This window comes from Anolis carolinensis, chromosome 2 (assembly GCF_035594765.1).
Source record: "Anolis carolinensis isolate JA03-04 chromosome 2, rAnoCar3.1.pri, whole genome shotgun sequence".
NCBI classification, from domain to species: Eukaryota; Metazoa; Chordata; class Lepidosauria; order Squamata; family Dactyloidae; genus Anolis; species Anolis carolinensis.
In genome coordinates, this window is record NC_085842.1 from 109007282 (window position 1) to 109025127 (window position 17846).

The window sequence follows — 17846 nt, forward strand, 5'->3', positions numbered from 1 at the left end:
AACTAAAGAGCACTGACCGCTATGTAAAAAAAAATATATATAGTTGGTCTGCTGTATCCACAGATTATCTGTACGTGGATTCAACCGTCCTTTGAAGGCAACCTAAGGCGGATGTGGCCCTTGATGAAAATGAGTTAGATCCCCTTGGCTCAGTTCCCTTCTACACTGCCATATAATTCAGATTATCAAAGTAGAAAATCCACATCATCTGCTTTGATAATCTGCTTTATATGGCAGTGTAGAAGAGGCCTCAGAAGAATTTATTACAATTTGCAATATAATTACAAGCATCATAAAACAACACCAAACAAAGAGTGCCACAAAATTTCAAAACAATCAAAGAAATCTTAGGGATCCCCTGAAATGGTAAAATCTTGGCAGAGCAATCATTTTTCCTAGCTATCTCAAAGGCAATTATCCTGGAAAAGTTCAAGCATACTGGAAAAGTACAGATACAATTAGGGTGCTGCTACACAGAAACAGGGAGAGAAATGTTGCAAGGTGGAACAAGAAGGCTTTCTTGTTCCAGGGTTATGAGGAGATGGAGACGGTTTGCAGAAGAGTGTCTTCTGTCCTTTTTTTCTGCCATCAGAAATACATGGGATGTCACTGATGTCATCTTAAAGGTAAAGGTAAATGTTTCCCCCTGACATTGTCTAGTCGTGTCCAGCTCTAGGGGTTGGTGCTCATCTCCATTTCTAAGTATTGGGCTGTGGCGCAGCTGGTTAGTAGCCAGCTGCAATAAATCACTACTGACCGAGAGGTCATGAGTTCAAAGTCAGCCCAGATCAGGGTAAGCTCCTGACCATTAATAGTCCAGCTTACTGTTGACCCATGCAGCCGAAAGACAGTTGCATCTGTCAAGTAGGAATTTAGGTACCACTTATGCGGAGAGGCTAATTTAACTAATTCACAATGCCATAAAAATCTTTAGCAGCATGCGGAAGTATGAGGAAGTATTCCACCAAGGACTCAGTGTCACAAGTGGACAATGAAGCGGTAGCTCCCCCTGTGCCCGGAATCGAAGTTGGAATGTTAAATTGCCTCTGTCTCTGTCTATATGTGTCGTGTGTCTAATGGCATTGAATGTTTGCCATGTATATGTGCATTGTGGTCTGCCCTGAGACCCCTTCGGGGTGAGAAGGCTGGAATATAAATACTGTAAATAAATAAATAAATAAATAAGCTGAAGAGCCGGCATTGTCAGTAGACATCTCCAAGGTAATGTGGCCAGCATGACTGCATGGAGCGCTGTTACCTTCCTGCCAGAACGGTACTTATTGATCTACTCACATTTGCATGTTTTTGAACTGCTTGGTTGGCAGAAGCTGAGGCTAACAGCAGGAGCTCACCCTGCTCCCCGAATTTGAACTGCCAACCTTTCAGTCAGCAAGTTCAGCACCTCAGTGGGTTAACCCGCTGCGCTACCAGGGATTCCTAATGTCATCTTATCCCAGTACTAAACTGAGCTGTTCCCACTTAGCTTCCCAGATTAGACAGAATCCAGTGGCTTTAGTATATGATCATGAAGGGTTCAGGAGTCGCCTACAGTTTTTGGTCTGAGGGCCCTTCCACACTGCCCCTTTTTTCCAGGATCTGATCACAGCTTATCTGTTTATCTCAGGTTATCTGGCAGTGGGGATTTATATAGTCCAGGACCCTTCCACACAGCCATATAACTCAGAATATCAAGGCAGAAAATCCCACAATATCTGCTTTGAACTGAGTTATCTGAGTCCACACTGCCATATATATATTCCAGTTCAAAGCAGATAATGTGAGATTTTATTCAGGTGTGTGGAAGGGGTCTCAGTTTAAAGCAGATAATCTGGGATCAGATCCTGGGATAAAGGGCAGTGTAGAAGGGCCCTGAGCCTTCATCTACACTGCCATATAAAATCCAGATGATCTGCTTTGAACTGGATTACAGTGTCCCCTCACTTATTGTGGGAGTTACATTCCAGGATCACCCATGAAAACTGAAAATCCGCGAAGTAGGGACGCTATATTTGTGTTGTTTACAATTTCACTGTCTGCCGCTGCCTTGTGAGACGAAAACAAAGCTGCTTCAGCCTCCCTTTATTTCCCTTCGGCTTCTCCTTCCTTGCTTCCTTTCTTAGGCTTCTCCTTAGGAAGGAAGTAGAAAGAGGGATTTATAATATTATTTTATGATTTCTACTATTATTTTAGTGTTTATTAAAAAACTGCAAAACAGCAAGTCCACAAAAAGCGAAACGCGAAGTAGCAAGAGAACAGTGTATATGGAAGTCTAGACTTATACAATCCAGTTCAAAGTGTTGTAGAATGAAGGGAGAGATAACGCAAGAGAGATCCTTCTGAGAGGCCCAAAAGTCCGGTTTATTATATTCAGCTGAAGTCTCTGGAAGTGGAATGTGTTCCAAAAAGCAAACCAGAGCACCCTATCAAGGCGTTGACTTGCCTTTTATACATTTTCAGACAAAGAACATGCTTCTATATACATCTCGTCATTAGTACGTCACTTCACATGCTTACATACATGGGCATAAATATGCACAATCAGCATTTTCCTATCTTAAGCACTCTTAAAGCTTGTAGCAAGTCACAGACACCAAAAGAGATCAATCATGAGGCCTACTTTGACCTGTCTGCTCTCCTTCCATTTAGCTGTGCTAGGAACCAACACTTCACACTGGAATGTATAGATAAAGGCCCCCCTTCTCCCCCCTGTCCTGTCAGCTTGTGCATCCCTAAAATCTAACACAGAGCCTTTGCACTTCCTGTGCCTGGTACAGAGAGAGCATGATTTTTCTACATTTCACTGCTTCTAATGTGCATACAATATATGTCTAAAAATCCATATTTTTCAGTTCCACATCAAAAGCAGATAATCTGCATTCACAAACCGGACTATATGGCAGTTTAGATGGGGCCTGAGAACCTGCGCTGCTATATGTAGCCCTACTGTGCCTTATTCCCTGAAGAATGCAGAAACTGTCCACACTTCAGAATTCATGCAGTTTGACACCACTTTAATTGCCATAGCTCAATCCTATGGATCCTGGGATCCGTAATTTGTGGTTTCAGGGCCCTTCCACACAACCATATAACCCAGAATATCAAGGCAGGAAATCCCACAATATCTGATTTGAACCGGAATATATGGCAGTGTGGACTCAGATAATCCAGTAACTGGATTCCAGTTCAAAGCAGCTAATGTGGGATTTCCTGCCTTGATATTCTGAGTTATGTGTTGATTTTAACGATTGTTTTTACTGTAATTGATGTTTTTATTGGATAACTGTTTTATTGCTGTGTTTTGATATTTGATTATTATTATTATTATTATTATTATTATTATTATTATTATTATTATTATTATTATTATTAGGCTGTGTGGAAGGGTCCAGAAGGCGCTTCCACACAGCCCTATATCCCAGAATATCAAGGCAGAAAATCCCACATTAGCTGAGTGTAGACTGAGATAACCCAGTTCAAAGCAGATATTGTGGGATTTTCGGCCTTGATATTCTGGGATATAGGGCTGTGTGGAAGGGCATTGAGTCCACACTGCCATATAGAATGTGGATTCTATACAGCTGTGGTGAAGGGGCCTCGCTGAGAAATCTCGTTACAGTTCTGCAGTGTGAGATCCCTTTCAGATATAAGAAAATGAGAGAACAAACTAGGATCTTCCAAATGTTTTGGACTTCCACTCCCAGAATTCCTGACCACCAACAAAGGCAGCTGAGGCTTCTGGGAGTTGAAATCTCAGACGTCTGGAGGACTAGAGCTGGGGCTTCGCTGAAATAAAGCATCAGGTGTCGCAGCATAGTTTGTGCCTAATAGATCAATCACGTCGTTATAATTGTGACTCCTGAGCAATTAAAAAATGGGGGGGGGGGGGGAGGGGGACCAGGATGTCATGATAGTTGCGAGCAGACAAGAATCTAGTCTAGTTGTTCCTATCTCTATGGTGCGGCAGTGGATAGCGCGCGGGCGGTGATGACGTCGGCGTGGCGCGTTCTGCGGATCCAACGAAGCCGGCGCCGGTTCGATTTGTGAGGAGAGAGTGGCGCGCGGGTGTTCGTGTGTGGTCCCTTCCTGTTTTGCGTCACGGCTCGAGGCTTCCCCTCGTTCACGCACGCGCGCCTCTTCCTCTTCTGCCTCCGCCTGCTCTCCTCAGCCCTCCCACCCGCAGCCAGGTAACTCTCTCCAAAGTGGGCTCTGATAACCAAAAGCACTGCTTCCAAAACGTTGGCTCTCCCAAGTATTTTGGACGTCAGCTCCCAGAACCCTGGCTTTGGGCTTTAGCGCTTAGAATCCCTGGGTGTGTCTAGGCCAGGCATGGGCAAACTTGGGCCTTCCAGATGTTTTGGACTTCCAACTCTCACCGTTCCAAGATGTTTTGGACTTCAACTCCCACCATTCCTCACAGCCTCAGGCCCTTTCCTTTTCCCCCTCAGCCGCTTAAGCGGCTGAGGGGGAAAAGGAAGGGGCCTGAGGCTGTGAGGAATGGTGGGAGTTGAAGTCCAAAACATCTGGAAGGCCCAAGTTTGCCCATGCCTGCACTAAAAGCATGATCCCTCTCTGGTTTTTACTCTGGCCGCCCTGTGTAGCAGGAATTCCCAACATTTTTGGCAGGTCATCAGGTAAGGTGAAGGTATATATACAACTAGAAAAGAGTATTTCACCAGGAGTTTCCTGTTACCTAGTCTCACCTGGTGGGATTCCTTTTTGTACAACCATCAATGGTACAGAACCATGTCAACCCAAACCCCAGGAAATGCACTCGCCCTTCCTCCTCCACCCCCATAACACCCTGTGTTTGACTGCGGACCCTCAGAGGAAAGGGATGAGGCAGCCCTATGAGGAGCGGCTTAAAGAGCTGGGCATGTTTAGCCTGCAGAAAAGAAGTCTGAGAGGAGACATTAAGGGGACTGTGTATAAATATTTGAGGGGAAGTCATAGGGAGGAGGGAGCAAGCTTGTTTTCTGCTACTTTGGAGAAAGGAGATTCCACCTGAACATCAGGAAGAATTTCCTAACTGTGAGAGCTGTTCAGCAGTGGAACTCTCTATCCCGGAGTGTGGTGGAGGCTCCTTCTTTGGAGGCTTTTAAACAGAGACTGGATGGCCATCTGTCAGGTGTGCTTGGAATGAGATTTTTCTGCTTCTTGGCAGGGGATTGGACTGGATGGCCCCTTGAGGTCTCTTCCAATTCTATGATTCTACGAAAGGGATGAGGCAGCCCCATACCTTCACCTACTCCTTCCTCCCCCAGAACCACTCTGCTAGGTTGAGCTTAACCATTAGATGTGATGAGGCTCTGATAGACAGTCCTTCTGCTTCCTGGCAGGGTTCCCCGGCTGAGCTGTGGTTACTGAAATCACTGGGTGGGAGGTGGGAGGCCAACTCCTTATCAGTGCATAAGGGTGGGGTGGTTAACTTACCGTAAATGCTTTGTTTATGTGGTTTGAAAGAGCTGTTGTCATGTTTTGGACCAAGCTGTAACATTTAGGGTCCTTCCACACAGCCCTATATCCCAGAATATCAAGGCAGAAAATCCCACATTTTATGCTTTGAACTGAAATATATGGCAGTGTGGACTCAGATAACCCAGTTCAACGCTGATATTGTGGGATTTTCAGCCTTGATATTCTAGGATATAGGACTGTGTGGAAGGGCCTTCAATGTTGTAATGGAACCAACAGACAATTGTACATAGAAAGAGGTATATATAGGCTGTTCCCATCTTCGCATCTCGGAGGCTTGCGCTCGGTTCTGGCAACGGGGGGTGGGGCGGGGGTGTGTGTGCTGTTGCTCCACTTCCCTGTTGAAATTTTTTGTTCATAAACTTCTTCCTTGGTCGAATCTGGCATTTTCTGGCATTTTCTTATGGGTGCTTCAAAATACCTCCCCGCTTTTAAGCAGTACCTATTTATGTACTAGCATTTTGCTTTTGAACCACTAGGTTGGCAGAAGCTGGGCTAAAGGCCAGGAGCTCACCCTGACCCAGGCTTTGAATTGTCAACCTTTGGATTGACAAGATTTACAGCAGCTGGTGGTTTAACCTGCTGTGCTAAAGCCCGTCCTGGCTTTATTTGTATTTATGGTTGTCCAGATGATGGGCTACTTCTCTGGTTCCCCTAGCCATTCGCCATATTATTTGAGAGAAGGTGCAACTTAATCATATCACAAATGTCTTCAGAGCGCCAGGGTCTGGACATTAATAGTAATCCATCCACACCTGCCATTTTGACTTTTGTGGATTTGATTATTCACGGATTTGATGACAATGTTCTCATTACAGGCCCTTCCTGACAAGCCCTATATTCCAAGATCTGATCCCAGGTTTTCTGTTTATCTCAGATTATCTGGCAGTGCACACTCATATAATCCAGTTTAAAGCAGAAAACCTGGGATCAGATCCTGGGATAAAGGGCCTGTCTGGATGGGCCCTAGGAATCCCTGTGTCCTCCAGTCTGACTCTGTGCTCAACTTCCTCCAATCATGCTGGAGGGCCTACAGCATTCTAGAGATAACATCTTTCTAGGAATCTCTGTGTTTTTCAATACAATTCTATAGTCATTTTCCAGTGGAAGTTAACCATCAAGTTGAGCCGGAATAATTGTGTTTGTGTGTATAATGAACTGAACAATTGTGTGTGTATGATGAAAGAACTTGCCATTATATTAGCAATGTACTTCTCTGACTAGTGATTTGATCTGCTTATCAAATTAGATTTATTTTGTCTAGAAAGAAAGTAGGAGAAATTGATAAAGTATGTTTTTCTGTTGAACAATTCTTTTCCAGGATATTTAAAATACAACTTTGTGTATCTTGGAAGAGGAATATTCCTGAAAAATGTCTCGGATAGATAAAATGAGCATCCTTGGGGTGCGGAGCTTTGGTATTGAGGACAAAGACAAGCAAGTGATCAGTTTCTTTAATCCTTTAACCATCTTGGTGGGTCCAAATGGTGCTGGAAAAACGGTGAGACCCAATTGTGTTTAATTTTATTTTAGTGAAATGCATTTTTCTACATTAGATTGCATGACCATATGATAAATAACAAATTACAATTTTCAAAACGTGGGCATAAAATTTCAGTTTTCAAATTGTATCCCAGTGTGGGGATTCTTTGAACATTTCTGCAGGAGTACAGAAATTTTTCTAATCTATTTTAATTATGTTTTATGTCTGTTTTAATTTCTATAATTCTATTTCATGTCTGTGTTTTATGCCCAAGGCACTGTACAAATGCCGTTTGTAAGCCATCTTGAGTCCCCCTCAGGGTATAGAAAGGCAGGATATAAATATGGTAAATAAATAAAATAAATAATAATCCTCAGCAAAATTGATTCTGTTCTGCATATAAATGACTAGGTTATATGGCTCTTTGAATGCGTACTGGAGAAATTGCTTCCTAGAAATGTATGTGCCTGCGGTGGTGCTGCGGGTTAAACTGCTGTGCTGCTGAACTTACTGAACTTGAGAAGTTCGAATCCGGGGAGCAGGGTGAGTTTCCATTGTTAGCCCCACCTTCTGCCAACCTAGCAGTTCGAAAACATCCAAATGTGAATAGATCAGTAGGTACCGCTCCAGCAGGAAGGTAACGTCACTCCATGCAGTCATGCCGGCTACATGACCTTGGGGGTGTCTACGGACAATGCTGGCTCTTCAGCTTAGAAATGGAGATCAGCACCAATCCCCATAGTCAGCCACGACTAGACTTAATGGGAGGGGAAAACCTTTACCTTTAACCTATCTTCAAGGAACATAATCCAAAAATTACTTTGTCTCCTTTGTAAGCTTAACAGCTTCCATGAATATTTGGCTTGTATCAGACCCATAATATCTGAAGTAGAAAATTTGCACAATTGTGGAGCTTGGCTTTGCATATGATGTGCTTTGAATTCTAGGTACAGTAGAGTCTTGTTTATCCAAGCTTCGCTTAACCAAGGTTCTGTATTATCCAACACGGTTTGCCTTTTAGTAGTCAATGTTTTTACAGTCAATTTTTCAATAAATTGCGAAATTTTGGTGCTAAATTCATAAATACAGTAAATATTACATAACGTTATCGTGTACTGAACTGCTTTTTCTATCCATTTGTTGTAAAGCATGATGTTTTGGTGCTTAATTTGTAAAATCATAACATAATTTGTTGTTTAATAGGCTTTTTCTTAATTCCTCCTTATCGTCCAACATTTTCGCTTATCCAATGTTCTGCCGGCCCGTTTATGTTGGATAAGTGAGACTCTACTGTAGTAGAGACTAATCTTTGAGATTCCCATGAGGTTGTTTCCTTTGACATACTCATTAACATTAACTATTGCTCACATGGCTAACCCACTCTCCTAGATTGTTAAACATGCAAGAGAGATGGAGATAATATAAGATGGGTCTATGATATATTTTCTAATCATTTTCTGGAAATAACAGAGATGAGCTACTTGTGTATTATTATTGACACTTGTTTCCATTCTCACCAGACAATCATAGAATGCCTCAAGTATGTTTGCACTGGGGACTTCCCTCCTGGCACCAAAGGAAATTCATTTGTCCATGACCCAAAAGTAAGTATTGGGGTTCCTAGTGTGACAGCATCCAGTAACTACTCACAAGTACACTATTACAAATCACAAATTTTGTAGACATTAATAATTGAATAGGTAAGTGATTGGTGACACACTTAACATGTGCAAGGATAGTTTTGGAAGCCATTCATCCCAGGAGAGCATATTCAAAAATCAGCTGTACAAAAATGTGATAAAATGCATGTTCTGAATAAGACAATAAATGGCTTATAGATAGAAAATGTGTGTTTGCAAGAGTAATAATTTATCTGAAGATTTATGAACTCCTGTTTTGTTTTGCAATGTGCTTTTTTTGCAGTGAACATATTGCAGTAAGTTATGTGAAGTACTGTTCTTGTTAATTTGTTTAGTATATTCAAGTATATTTCACTGAACCAGGCCAGTTAGAACTAACATTTCAGGAAGATCTCTCAAAATCATTTTGCTTGTGTGAGATAGGAATGTTCAATTGTGATTCTGGGAGATCAGGGTTTGACTCCCAACTCATCCATGGTGACCTATGCATTGATTTAAATGTGTATCAGACTCTTTAGTCCATCTGTCTATTAAAATGTTATCTTTGTGGAGGTGAAATATCTGGCAATGTGCGTATTCCTAAAATACTGCACTTAAAAATAAAAACAGAAAAATAGAGCAGTATAAATCTCTCTTAGGGCCATTCCATACAGCCATATAACCCAGAATATCAAGACAGATAATCCACAGTATCTGCTTTCAACTGGATCATCTGAGTCCACACTGCCATATAATCCAGTTCAATGTGGATTCTATGCAGCTGTGTGGAAGGGGCCTTAGTCTTCCTTCATGCAGTTTTCAGTTCATGCCTCCAGGCCCTTTTCTTACATTCTTTCCCCCCAATTTATTTAAAAAACACAACCTTGTACCTTCCCTTATATATACTCCTTTCACAATACAGAATTATCAAATTATGTGAACCATGCTAATTTAACATTTTTAGACACATGTGCTTTGTTGGTCTTCCCACTTCCAGATTAGACTTCATAATTGTTTTCCTTTCTGATTATGTAAATGCTCGTTTTCAAGCTGTTCCCTTAAATGAAACTTTTATTTATGGTTTAGACCCATTGTCTAGAGAACAGGTGGTGATGGCAACTGTGTTAGAATTCATTGAGATTATTTTACTGAAACAATTCTTTTGTTGCTGAAGGTTGCCCATGAAACAGATGTCAGAGCTCAGATTCGGCTTCAGTTTCGTGATGTTAATGGGGAGCTTCTAGCTGTCCAACGATCCATGGTATGCACTCAGAAAGGAAAGAAAACAGAATTTAAAACTCTTGAAGGAGTCATCACCAGAACAAAGTGAGTGTGGGCAGATACAAACAGTTTCACTTGCATCTGTTTATGTGGATTTGCCAACGCATGTTTTCTAGTCTCCTTACACTATTAATTAGGTGCAATAATATTGAAATAAACTTTTAAGCATTTGAATTATTTCTCATAGATATAGGCATACCCCAGTTAAGAAAGCCCCTGACGAAATCTTTTTATGAGAGACTATGTCTTAGCCACATTGGCATTGGGGAAATGACAAAGGAGGGGGTGAGGAAAGATTTTGCAATATGTTCACTGCAAAAAAAGAACATTTATCATTTCCCCAATGGCATTGGGGAAAAATCTTTTTATGAGAGACCATGTCTAAGCCACATTGGCATTGGGGAAATGACAAAGGAGGCGGTGGGGAAGGACTTTCAGTGTTGGGTTTCAATAATGTATTTGCAGTAAACGATGCAATAAAGTTTGATTGGGAAATAATCTAATTCTGCTCTAGGTGATCTTACTGTAAAACAGGCAAGCAAACAGTGGCCTCAGGAATATGCTACTTACCAAAACAGAAAGAAAAGCGTCAAAATTAACCTGCTTCACCAGCTACCCTGACAAGTTGAAAAAACACTGGCCACCAAAATGTAAATCATGAAAAATGTTGAGAAAATTGTTTAGGGATACATTTTGGAAGATGCTTTCAAGTAGTCTTTAGAAGATTCAATATGTTATTGTTTGCTTATGCAAGGCTTCCCTGAGCTGGTTGTTTCGTTTCACAAATGCATCATTTTAGTTTTGAATTTAAACATTTGCAAAAACATGTTGAACTGATCTCCTTTTTAATGATGTAGGAATATATTCCTATTCCTTTCATGTTATTTCTTCTTCTGATAGAAAAGTTTCTGTTAAAAAATTAAACCCAAGGAAAAGCAGGAACTTGGTTAACCGAGGCATATTTGTACAAGAATGATTACACGTTCACTCTCTGTTTTACAAAAAAAGTTTGAAATGTCACATCCAAAAATAATTATAAATGGTATCATAGGTGTTCCACATCAGAATGTATTTTCATATGAATGAAGACTTGACGTACAAAGCCTGAGTTCTTGTCTTTTGTAGTATGTTTATTCGAGTTTTACTGGATCATCAGATGCCTGCTTTCCCCTCTGTTCATAAAGACATGGAGAAAAGGTCAGTCTGAGCTCCAAATGTGCAGAAATCGACCGAGAGATGATCAGTGCCCTTGGTGTTTCCAAGTCTGTGCTTAACAATGTCATCTTCTGCCACCAAGAAGAATCCAATTGGCCTCTAAGTGAAGGAAAGGCTCTGAAACAAAAATTTGATGAGATCTTCTCAGCAACAAGGTTAATTTATGTTTGTTTTGGTTAAAACCAAATTGATTTTTCTTTTGAATCCTAAATTATTTAAAAACCATTAAATTAATAACCCTTTGAAGATTAAAGCTAATTATTTTGAAATGTAATTTGGTTTACTTCTGATAAGGTACATTAAGGCTTTGGAAACACTTCGTCAGGTACGTCTGAAGCAAGCCCAGCGGGTTAAAGAGTGTCAGGTAGAGCTGAGGTACTTGAAACAGAACAAAGAAAAAGCCCATGAAATTCAGAACCAGTTGAGTAACAGAGAAGCTCAGTTGGCTGCCTCCAAGGAAAATGTCAGGTCTATTGAGAACCAGCTTGAACCTCTAAAGGTAATTCAGTTTCTCTGGTTGTATTCTATGGGGTATATATTATTGGAAATTACAGAACTGAATGGTTATGTAAGAGCACTTGAAACAGAGTTCTACATCATTGTATATACATCCTGCTGTTTTAAGCTACTATTTGCTGGTAGCATTCAAAACAAAAATCTTTCTATACATGTTTATTATTTAGAAGTTACTGCTGCTCTTTGTCATTGGTCAGAAGTTAACTCCAGAAGGTCTGATTGCATTTTTTGTTCTAAAAAGGCCAGCCCTCTTATGTGCAAAGACTGGAATTACTAACTGGATGTAGGCCTGTGTGTCCAAGCAGGACTGAGTCAGCTGGGTAGAAGAGATCCAGTTCTGTGTCAAATATCCTTTGACTCAGCTGGATTTACTGAAGTTTTGCCTTACTATGCAGCAATTGATTCAATTGGTCTACTGTAATTGCTATTAGCAGTTGGATTTAAGGCACGGAGGACATACAGTTTGTTCAGATTAAACACATATAAGGAATTAAGAGATAGTTTATGTGTGCATAGATTTCAGTACCATCCAGAATATAGTTAGAAAGAAATATTTTGTAACTGTTTGGTGTGTATGCATTTGTCCTGTAGCTATAGACAAAAAGTCATTGCATGATGAAAAGTGCACATAATTCCATGCAAGTGAACAAGAGGGTTGGTTCAAAGAGGGATAGGAATGCTCAATCCTTCCTCTGTCCCAGGAAGTAAGTTTGGTGAACTTACAACATCACCTTGTTTATTTTTAGTATTTTCTCTTTATCAGAATCGTCTGACAGAAATAGAACTGAATCTTGTGAAAGTAATGAAACTTGACAATGACATTAAAGCTCTGGAAAGTCGGAAAAAGCAGATGGAAAAGGATAATCAAGATTTGCAACAAAAGATGGAAAAGGTTGGTGGTGTGTTGTTGTTCTCCTTGTCTTCTCTGAAGTAGATTATGAATTACACCAAGGATAGGCAGTTGTGAAAAGGAAGCTGAAAAAAAGTTATTTTTGCCCCCAAAAACCAAGTAGTGAGCACTTCCAGATTTTGAACTTTCCTGGTCTAAGAGGGGCCCAAAATGCACTGTCCCATGCTATTTGAGTCCAAAAAGAATTAAAAATTTTAATGCAACCTATAGGACATACCTTCCCAAATTACAAAGAATAATGTATGTTGTCTCTATAATAAAGCATAGATGTTCCCCACTACCAACATTGCAAGTTTTTATGGTTGTTACTGAATTATCATAGTTCCAGTTTTCTAATAAGCAAGTCTATGTCCTATATTCTTCTTTTTGAGTTTTCTGGAGAACTTTGGAAATGTTCCTTTTTAAAATCTGTATCATGACCATGCTCATTATTTTTATAGTCTGCCATTTCTTCAGTGCTTTGCGCCTTGAAATTGGTAATTTGACATTTGAGTATTGAACAGAATGATATTTTGACACTGAGGAAGGAAGCTTCGTATCATACATTTGGAAGATTTTTTTTTGATTGGAGAAAAAAATGTTTTAGTTAACAAAGGAATAAGACTCTATACTAAAATTTGTTTCGACAATAAGGTTCTCCATCTCCTGTCTATTAATATTTAAGCCTGTAATGATATTCCCTTGGTATATGTAATGTTCAAGGTGTATAAAACTGCTTAGATTCATCATTTCAGTTTAGTCTGTGGAAAAAACTTAACTCATAATATGCTTTTCATTTCATGGCAGTAGATATGCTAAAATAGCTTATAATTGATGGCATGTTTCCTTATCTAGTTGTCTTCCAAAAGGATGAAATAGTTATTTAAGTTTTCCATACTAGCTTGGGATAATGGTAGTTGTTTTCCAACAGTCCTGAAGGGGAATATTGAATTACACTTTGCTACCATGGATCAGATGAAGTGGAGAATTTTCCCATTATTTGTGTAATATTTCTTTCATTAAAGATAATTTAGAAAATATACATCTGATTGGTCAGAAATGGAACTCACTGGTCAATTTTGTCAGAAGATGGATGCCTTTCTTTGTAATACGAATTTCAGGGTTTTGAGGAGATTTGCTACTGTTTAAATGTTACTTGTCAAGGAACATACCAGATTTCACACAGGAAAATTACAGTACAGAAGCATTATTATTTTAATAATAATAATTCATCATAAATTAAAAAATACAAAAGTTAATGATTAAATTTGGCAGTCTCTGATGTATTAACCATTGTTTCTGATTTATATGTAATGTGTTTGTTTTCTGCCTTTGTAATATTGGTCTTTTAAAAAAAAAACTCCAGTGTTCTGTTGTCTAGATCTTTCTTAATCTGACTTCAGGCCTGATTATAAGACAAATGTGTGGTTGAAGAACTGGACAGGGGGAGGGTGTCTTTGTTGGATCTAACTAAATAGTCCTGGAAAATTATAACCCCCTCCCAACGCTTTTCCTATGCTAATAGTAGTGTCTGGAGCAGAAAAGTGCACTACTTTCCGATCATCCCAATAATGAAAGCAACCATGTGGGACCTCTGATTAGGTCTCGGTCTGTCTGTCTGTCTGTCTGTCTGTCTGTCTGTCTGTCTGTCTCTCTCTCTCTCTCTCTCTCTCTCTCTCTTATTCTTTCTTAGTTAAGAATGATGCTAATCACAGATTTCCTGCATCTTGTGGGTTTTGCCCTTTAGGCGGCCACATGATAAAAAAATATTATTGATTACGTTTTTTTTTTCCTGAACTGTCACCTTAGGTTTTTCAAGGAACTGACGAACAACTTAGAGAAATGTATCAAAACCACCAGAAAACTGTGAGAGAAAAAGAAAGGAGATTAACAGATTGTCAGAGGGAGCTGGAGAGGGCAAACAAAGAATGCCAAAGATTCAATAGAGAAAAATCAGAACTATTGGTTGAACAAGGTACCATTTGTTAAGTTGCTAACACTCACAATGAATGTATGTAAATCAATATACGCCTCTTCTTTGAGGTGACATCTCAAAATATGTTGCCACATTGATGTCTGCGGGTGATTATTTTGTTCCCCCTTGCCAGTTGTGCACATTCAGTCAGGGATGTTATCAAGCATTAGTACATGACTCAGTCTATCCCACAATACCATTTATCTGACTTTGTTGCATTTTAATCAAAAATTGGTTTTTTAAACATTTATGTTTCACACACCTGTGTGTGATGAACATTCATGGGTTTCTTTCTTGGAAGGAGAAGAGGATGCGGAAAACTCTTCTTGCCATAAATGGAGGATTTGGTAGTAACTATTGCACATTAACTTCAAATGTGAGAAGCTCAATCAGCCCTACTTGCCTGGAGGTTAAGTTTATTCACCCTAAGAGACCAGGCAAACAATAATTGAAAATGAATTTGTTTAAATATTTTGTCTTCATTGCTTATGTCTTTGTTTAAGGTCGCCTTCAAGTGCAAGCAGATCGCCACCAGCAGCATATTAGTACAAGAGATTCCTTAATTCAGTCTTTGGCAGCTCAGTTAGAACTGGAAGGCTTTAAAAGAGCACCTTTTAATGAAAGGCAAATCAACAGTTTTCACAAGCTTGTGAAGGAAAGACAGGACAAAGACAAGGAAGCGGCTGATCAGTTGACGGTTAGTATGTTCGGATAATCACTAAAAGCTCAGATGATTTAACATAAGGGGAAAAAAGACCACATTCTAAATCTGTAGAGATGTCAGGATGCAAACATATGAAAATCTGTTCCACCAAATGGTGGTACATCTGACTAAATTTTAGATTGATTTGCTTGTTTGTTTGTTTGTTTATTTATTTATTTATTTACAGTATTTATATTCCGCCCTTCTCACCCTGAAGGGGACTCAGGGCAGATCGCATTACACATATAAGGCAAACATTCAATGCCTTGACATAGAACAAAGACAAAAACAAACACAGGCTCCGAACTGGCCTCGAACTCATGACCTCTTGGTCAGAGTGATTGGTCTCAGCTGGCTGCAGCTGGCTGCTCACCATCAACAAACTTGTTCCTGAAGGTGTAGCTCACATAAAGTTAGTAGTGACACACTTCAGTGCACAGGGCTTAGATGAGCCTTTTCCTTTTTGTTTATTGGGCGAGAGATTGCATGCAGCTAAACTCACTCACTGCCTTCATCCTAAATGTATGTAATCCCATATGGGTTCCCCTTGTTTTTGTGAAACTAACTTCAGATATAACAAGCCTTTGGGTAAATACTTTCCATGACTTTTACAGAGAGAATTTGAGGAGAAGGAGGCAACAAAGCAGAAGCAAATCGATGAAATAAGGGATAAAAAAACTGGACTTGAAAGAACTATTGAGCTGAAGTCAGACATTCAGAGTAAAAAAAGACTTGAAGTAAAGAACCTGAAACAAGAATTACAACAACTAGAAGGGTCTTCGGATAGACTTCTAGAGATAGATCAAGAACTTGCCAAGGCGGTAAGATTTACCTTTTTCTAACATCAGATAAATGCCCTAAAGGCTATGGATCTCATTGGATCATTGAACTCAGGCAGGGTAAGTCCTGGGTAGTCTTTGGAAGGATGGAATCAACAAACACCAGATGTTTGTAGATTATATTTTAGAAGAAGGAACTGGAGCAAGAGTACTGAGTATTCCTTGCCCTGTGAAATTCATGGAGTTCCCAAAAGTCGATGGGCACAACATCACATTGTAGAATGTCAGTTTTACCTTCTCTATAATTGCTTGAATTGATCATTTATGCATTTTTTCTTCCAAATATCCTCTGTGTATTATTGGAAGTCTTGCAATAATGCTTCTGTAAATGTATGGTTCCTTTGCACATTGACCTATGCCTGCCTGAGACCCACAGAAGTCTGCAACAGTGAAGAAATATCTGTGGTTTCTGTGTATAGTACGATAGATATAACTATATGTGGATAGGACAGATTAGGCCTATACATGTTGTTTGCATAGAGGTCCGTATTCCAAACCTGTAGGTCTGGGATTTAGGTTGGTATGATCTTGGTCGTCATGTACAGTTGAAGCTCTGTCAGTACAGTAAAGGCCACTTATTCACAGGCTTGTTTTCCATGGTTTTGGTTATTTGCAGTCAGTTGCAGTCCCCTGTCCGTGTCCCCCCCCCGTCCCCCGGAGCCTATCTAGAGTCTAGTTTTCCATGGTTTCAGTCAATCAAATTTCAGAAAACATTTGGTACTATCCAAGATTTCAGGCATCCATGGTGAGTATTGGAATGCAACCCCTTTGGATATGTGGATTTTACTGTACAGGGTTTGTAAGTATTATTCCAAAATCCAATATAAGGAAATACTGTTAGCTCTGACTCTATCCAAAACTGCTTGTGATGACCCCACAGCTTTGGTAACCGCGACTACTTTTATAGATTTATATCTTAAACAATTTCTGTCCTGTTTCAAGGAGTCTTGGGATAGTATGCTATCAGATGAATTTAAACAATTATATGAAACAATAGCTAATAATTTAAAGAGTATCAGAGTTTAAAATGACAAAATAAGACCATTAAAATCAATCAAAACACTTCACAACTATTTTCAGAGCATATATATATATATATATGGATAAACTCAGTTAGGCTTCACTAAAAGCCACGTATTATTTGGGGCCCTAATGACTCCAGTGTTGGCACCACTCAGGGCTCTGAAAGAAGGATATACGACATCTAGGGTGATGTATCAGAGAAGACCCTCTTCCCAGGCTTCCCCAATACTCCCCTGCTCCTATTGGTGAGATATAGAGAAGTCCTGTCAACCCACCCTCAGTTATGAGATTCAAATTATTAATTCTAGTAACTGTTCAACAAATGAAATTTAATCACAGATGAGACAGGTTAGGACAAGTTTGGTCAGTGCTTCTGCATACATATTTAGGGTTAGTGAAGCAGTGAGGCATGGAAGCATGAGGCATCCACACCATTGTGGTGGCTTCCAGTATGAACTTCGTATCTGGCATGTGTAATCACCCCACACTCCCACTCCATGTCAATGTGAAATTAATGACTTGGTCCTTGGTTAGGTGGCCATACCAACCACAAGGCCATAAATGTTCTAATGGTCTTTAAGAAGCTCTCTGTATTTTGAACTGTCTCTTTTGGGAAAAGAAAAAACAGAAGTTGTGCAGCAGTGATATAATGTGACAACACCCTCCTTCCATATCCATCAATGGTTTCAAAATATATTTTAAAATAAAATCCAAAAAGCAAGCTTTTATTTACAATTTTATATAAGAGACATCAGTTTACTGCACCACTGTATATAATGGGACACGAAAAACCACAGATTTTGGTATCCACGGTGGGAGTCCTGGAACCAA

General features: G+C 39.8%; 1 protein-coding gene across 2 annotated transcripts in view; it reads left to right on the forward strand.

Annotated features, from left to right (window-relative positions):
• The first annotated feature begins 4000 nt into the window (after positions 1–4000).
• rad50 (RAD50 double strand break repair protein) overlaps positions 4001–17846 on the forward strand; it is a 44753-nt gene continuing 30907 nt past the window's right edge. The window contains exons 1-10 of one of the 2 annotated variants that reach the window (XM_003217387.4): positions 4001–4184; positions 6794–6973; positions 8476–8559; positions 9749–9900; positions 11040–11225; positions 11365–11569; positions 12350–12478; positions 14285–14450; positions 14954–15147; positions 15768–15974. In XM_003217387.4, the coding sequence (XP_003217435.2) occupies positions 6845–6973; positions 8476–8559; positions 9749–9900; positions 11040–11225; positions 11365–11569; positions 12350–12478; positions 14285–14450; positions 14954–15147; positions 15768–15974 (1452 nt within the window). In that variant the 5' untranslated portion in view covers positions 4001–4184; positions 6794–6844. The remainder of the gene's footprint in view (positions 4185–6793; positions 6974–8475; positions 8560–9748; positions 9901–11039; positions 11226–11364; positions 11570–12349; positions 12479–14284; positions 14451–14953; positions 15148–15767; positions 15975–17846) is intronic. The other variant, XM_062973891.1, reaches the window with a different exon arrangement.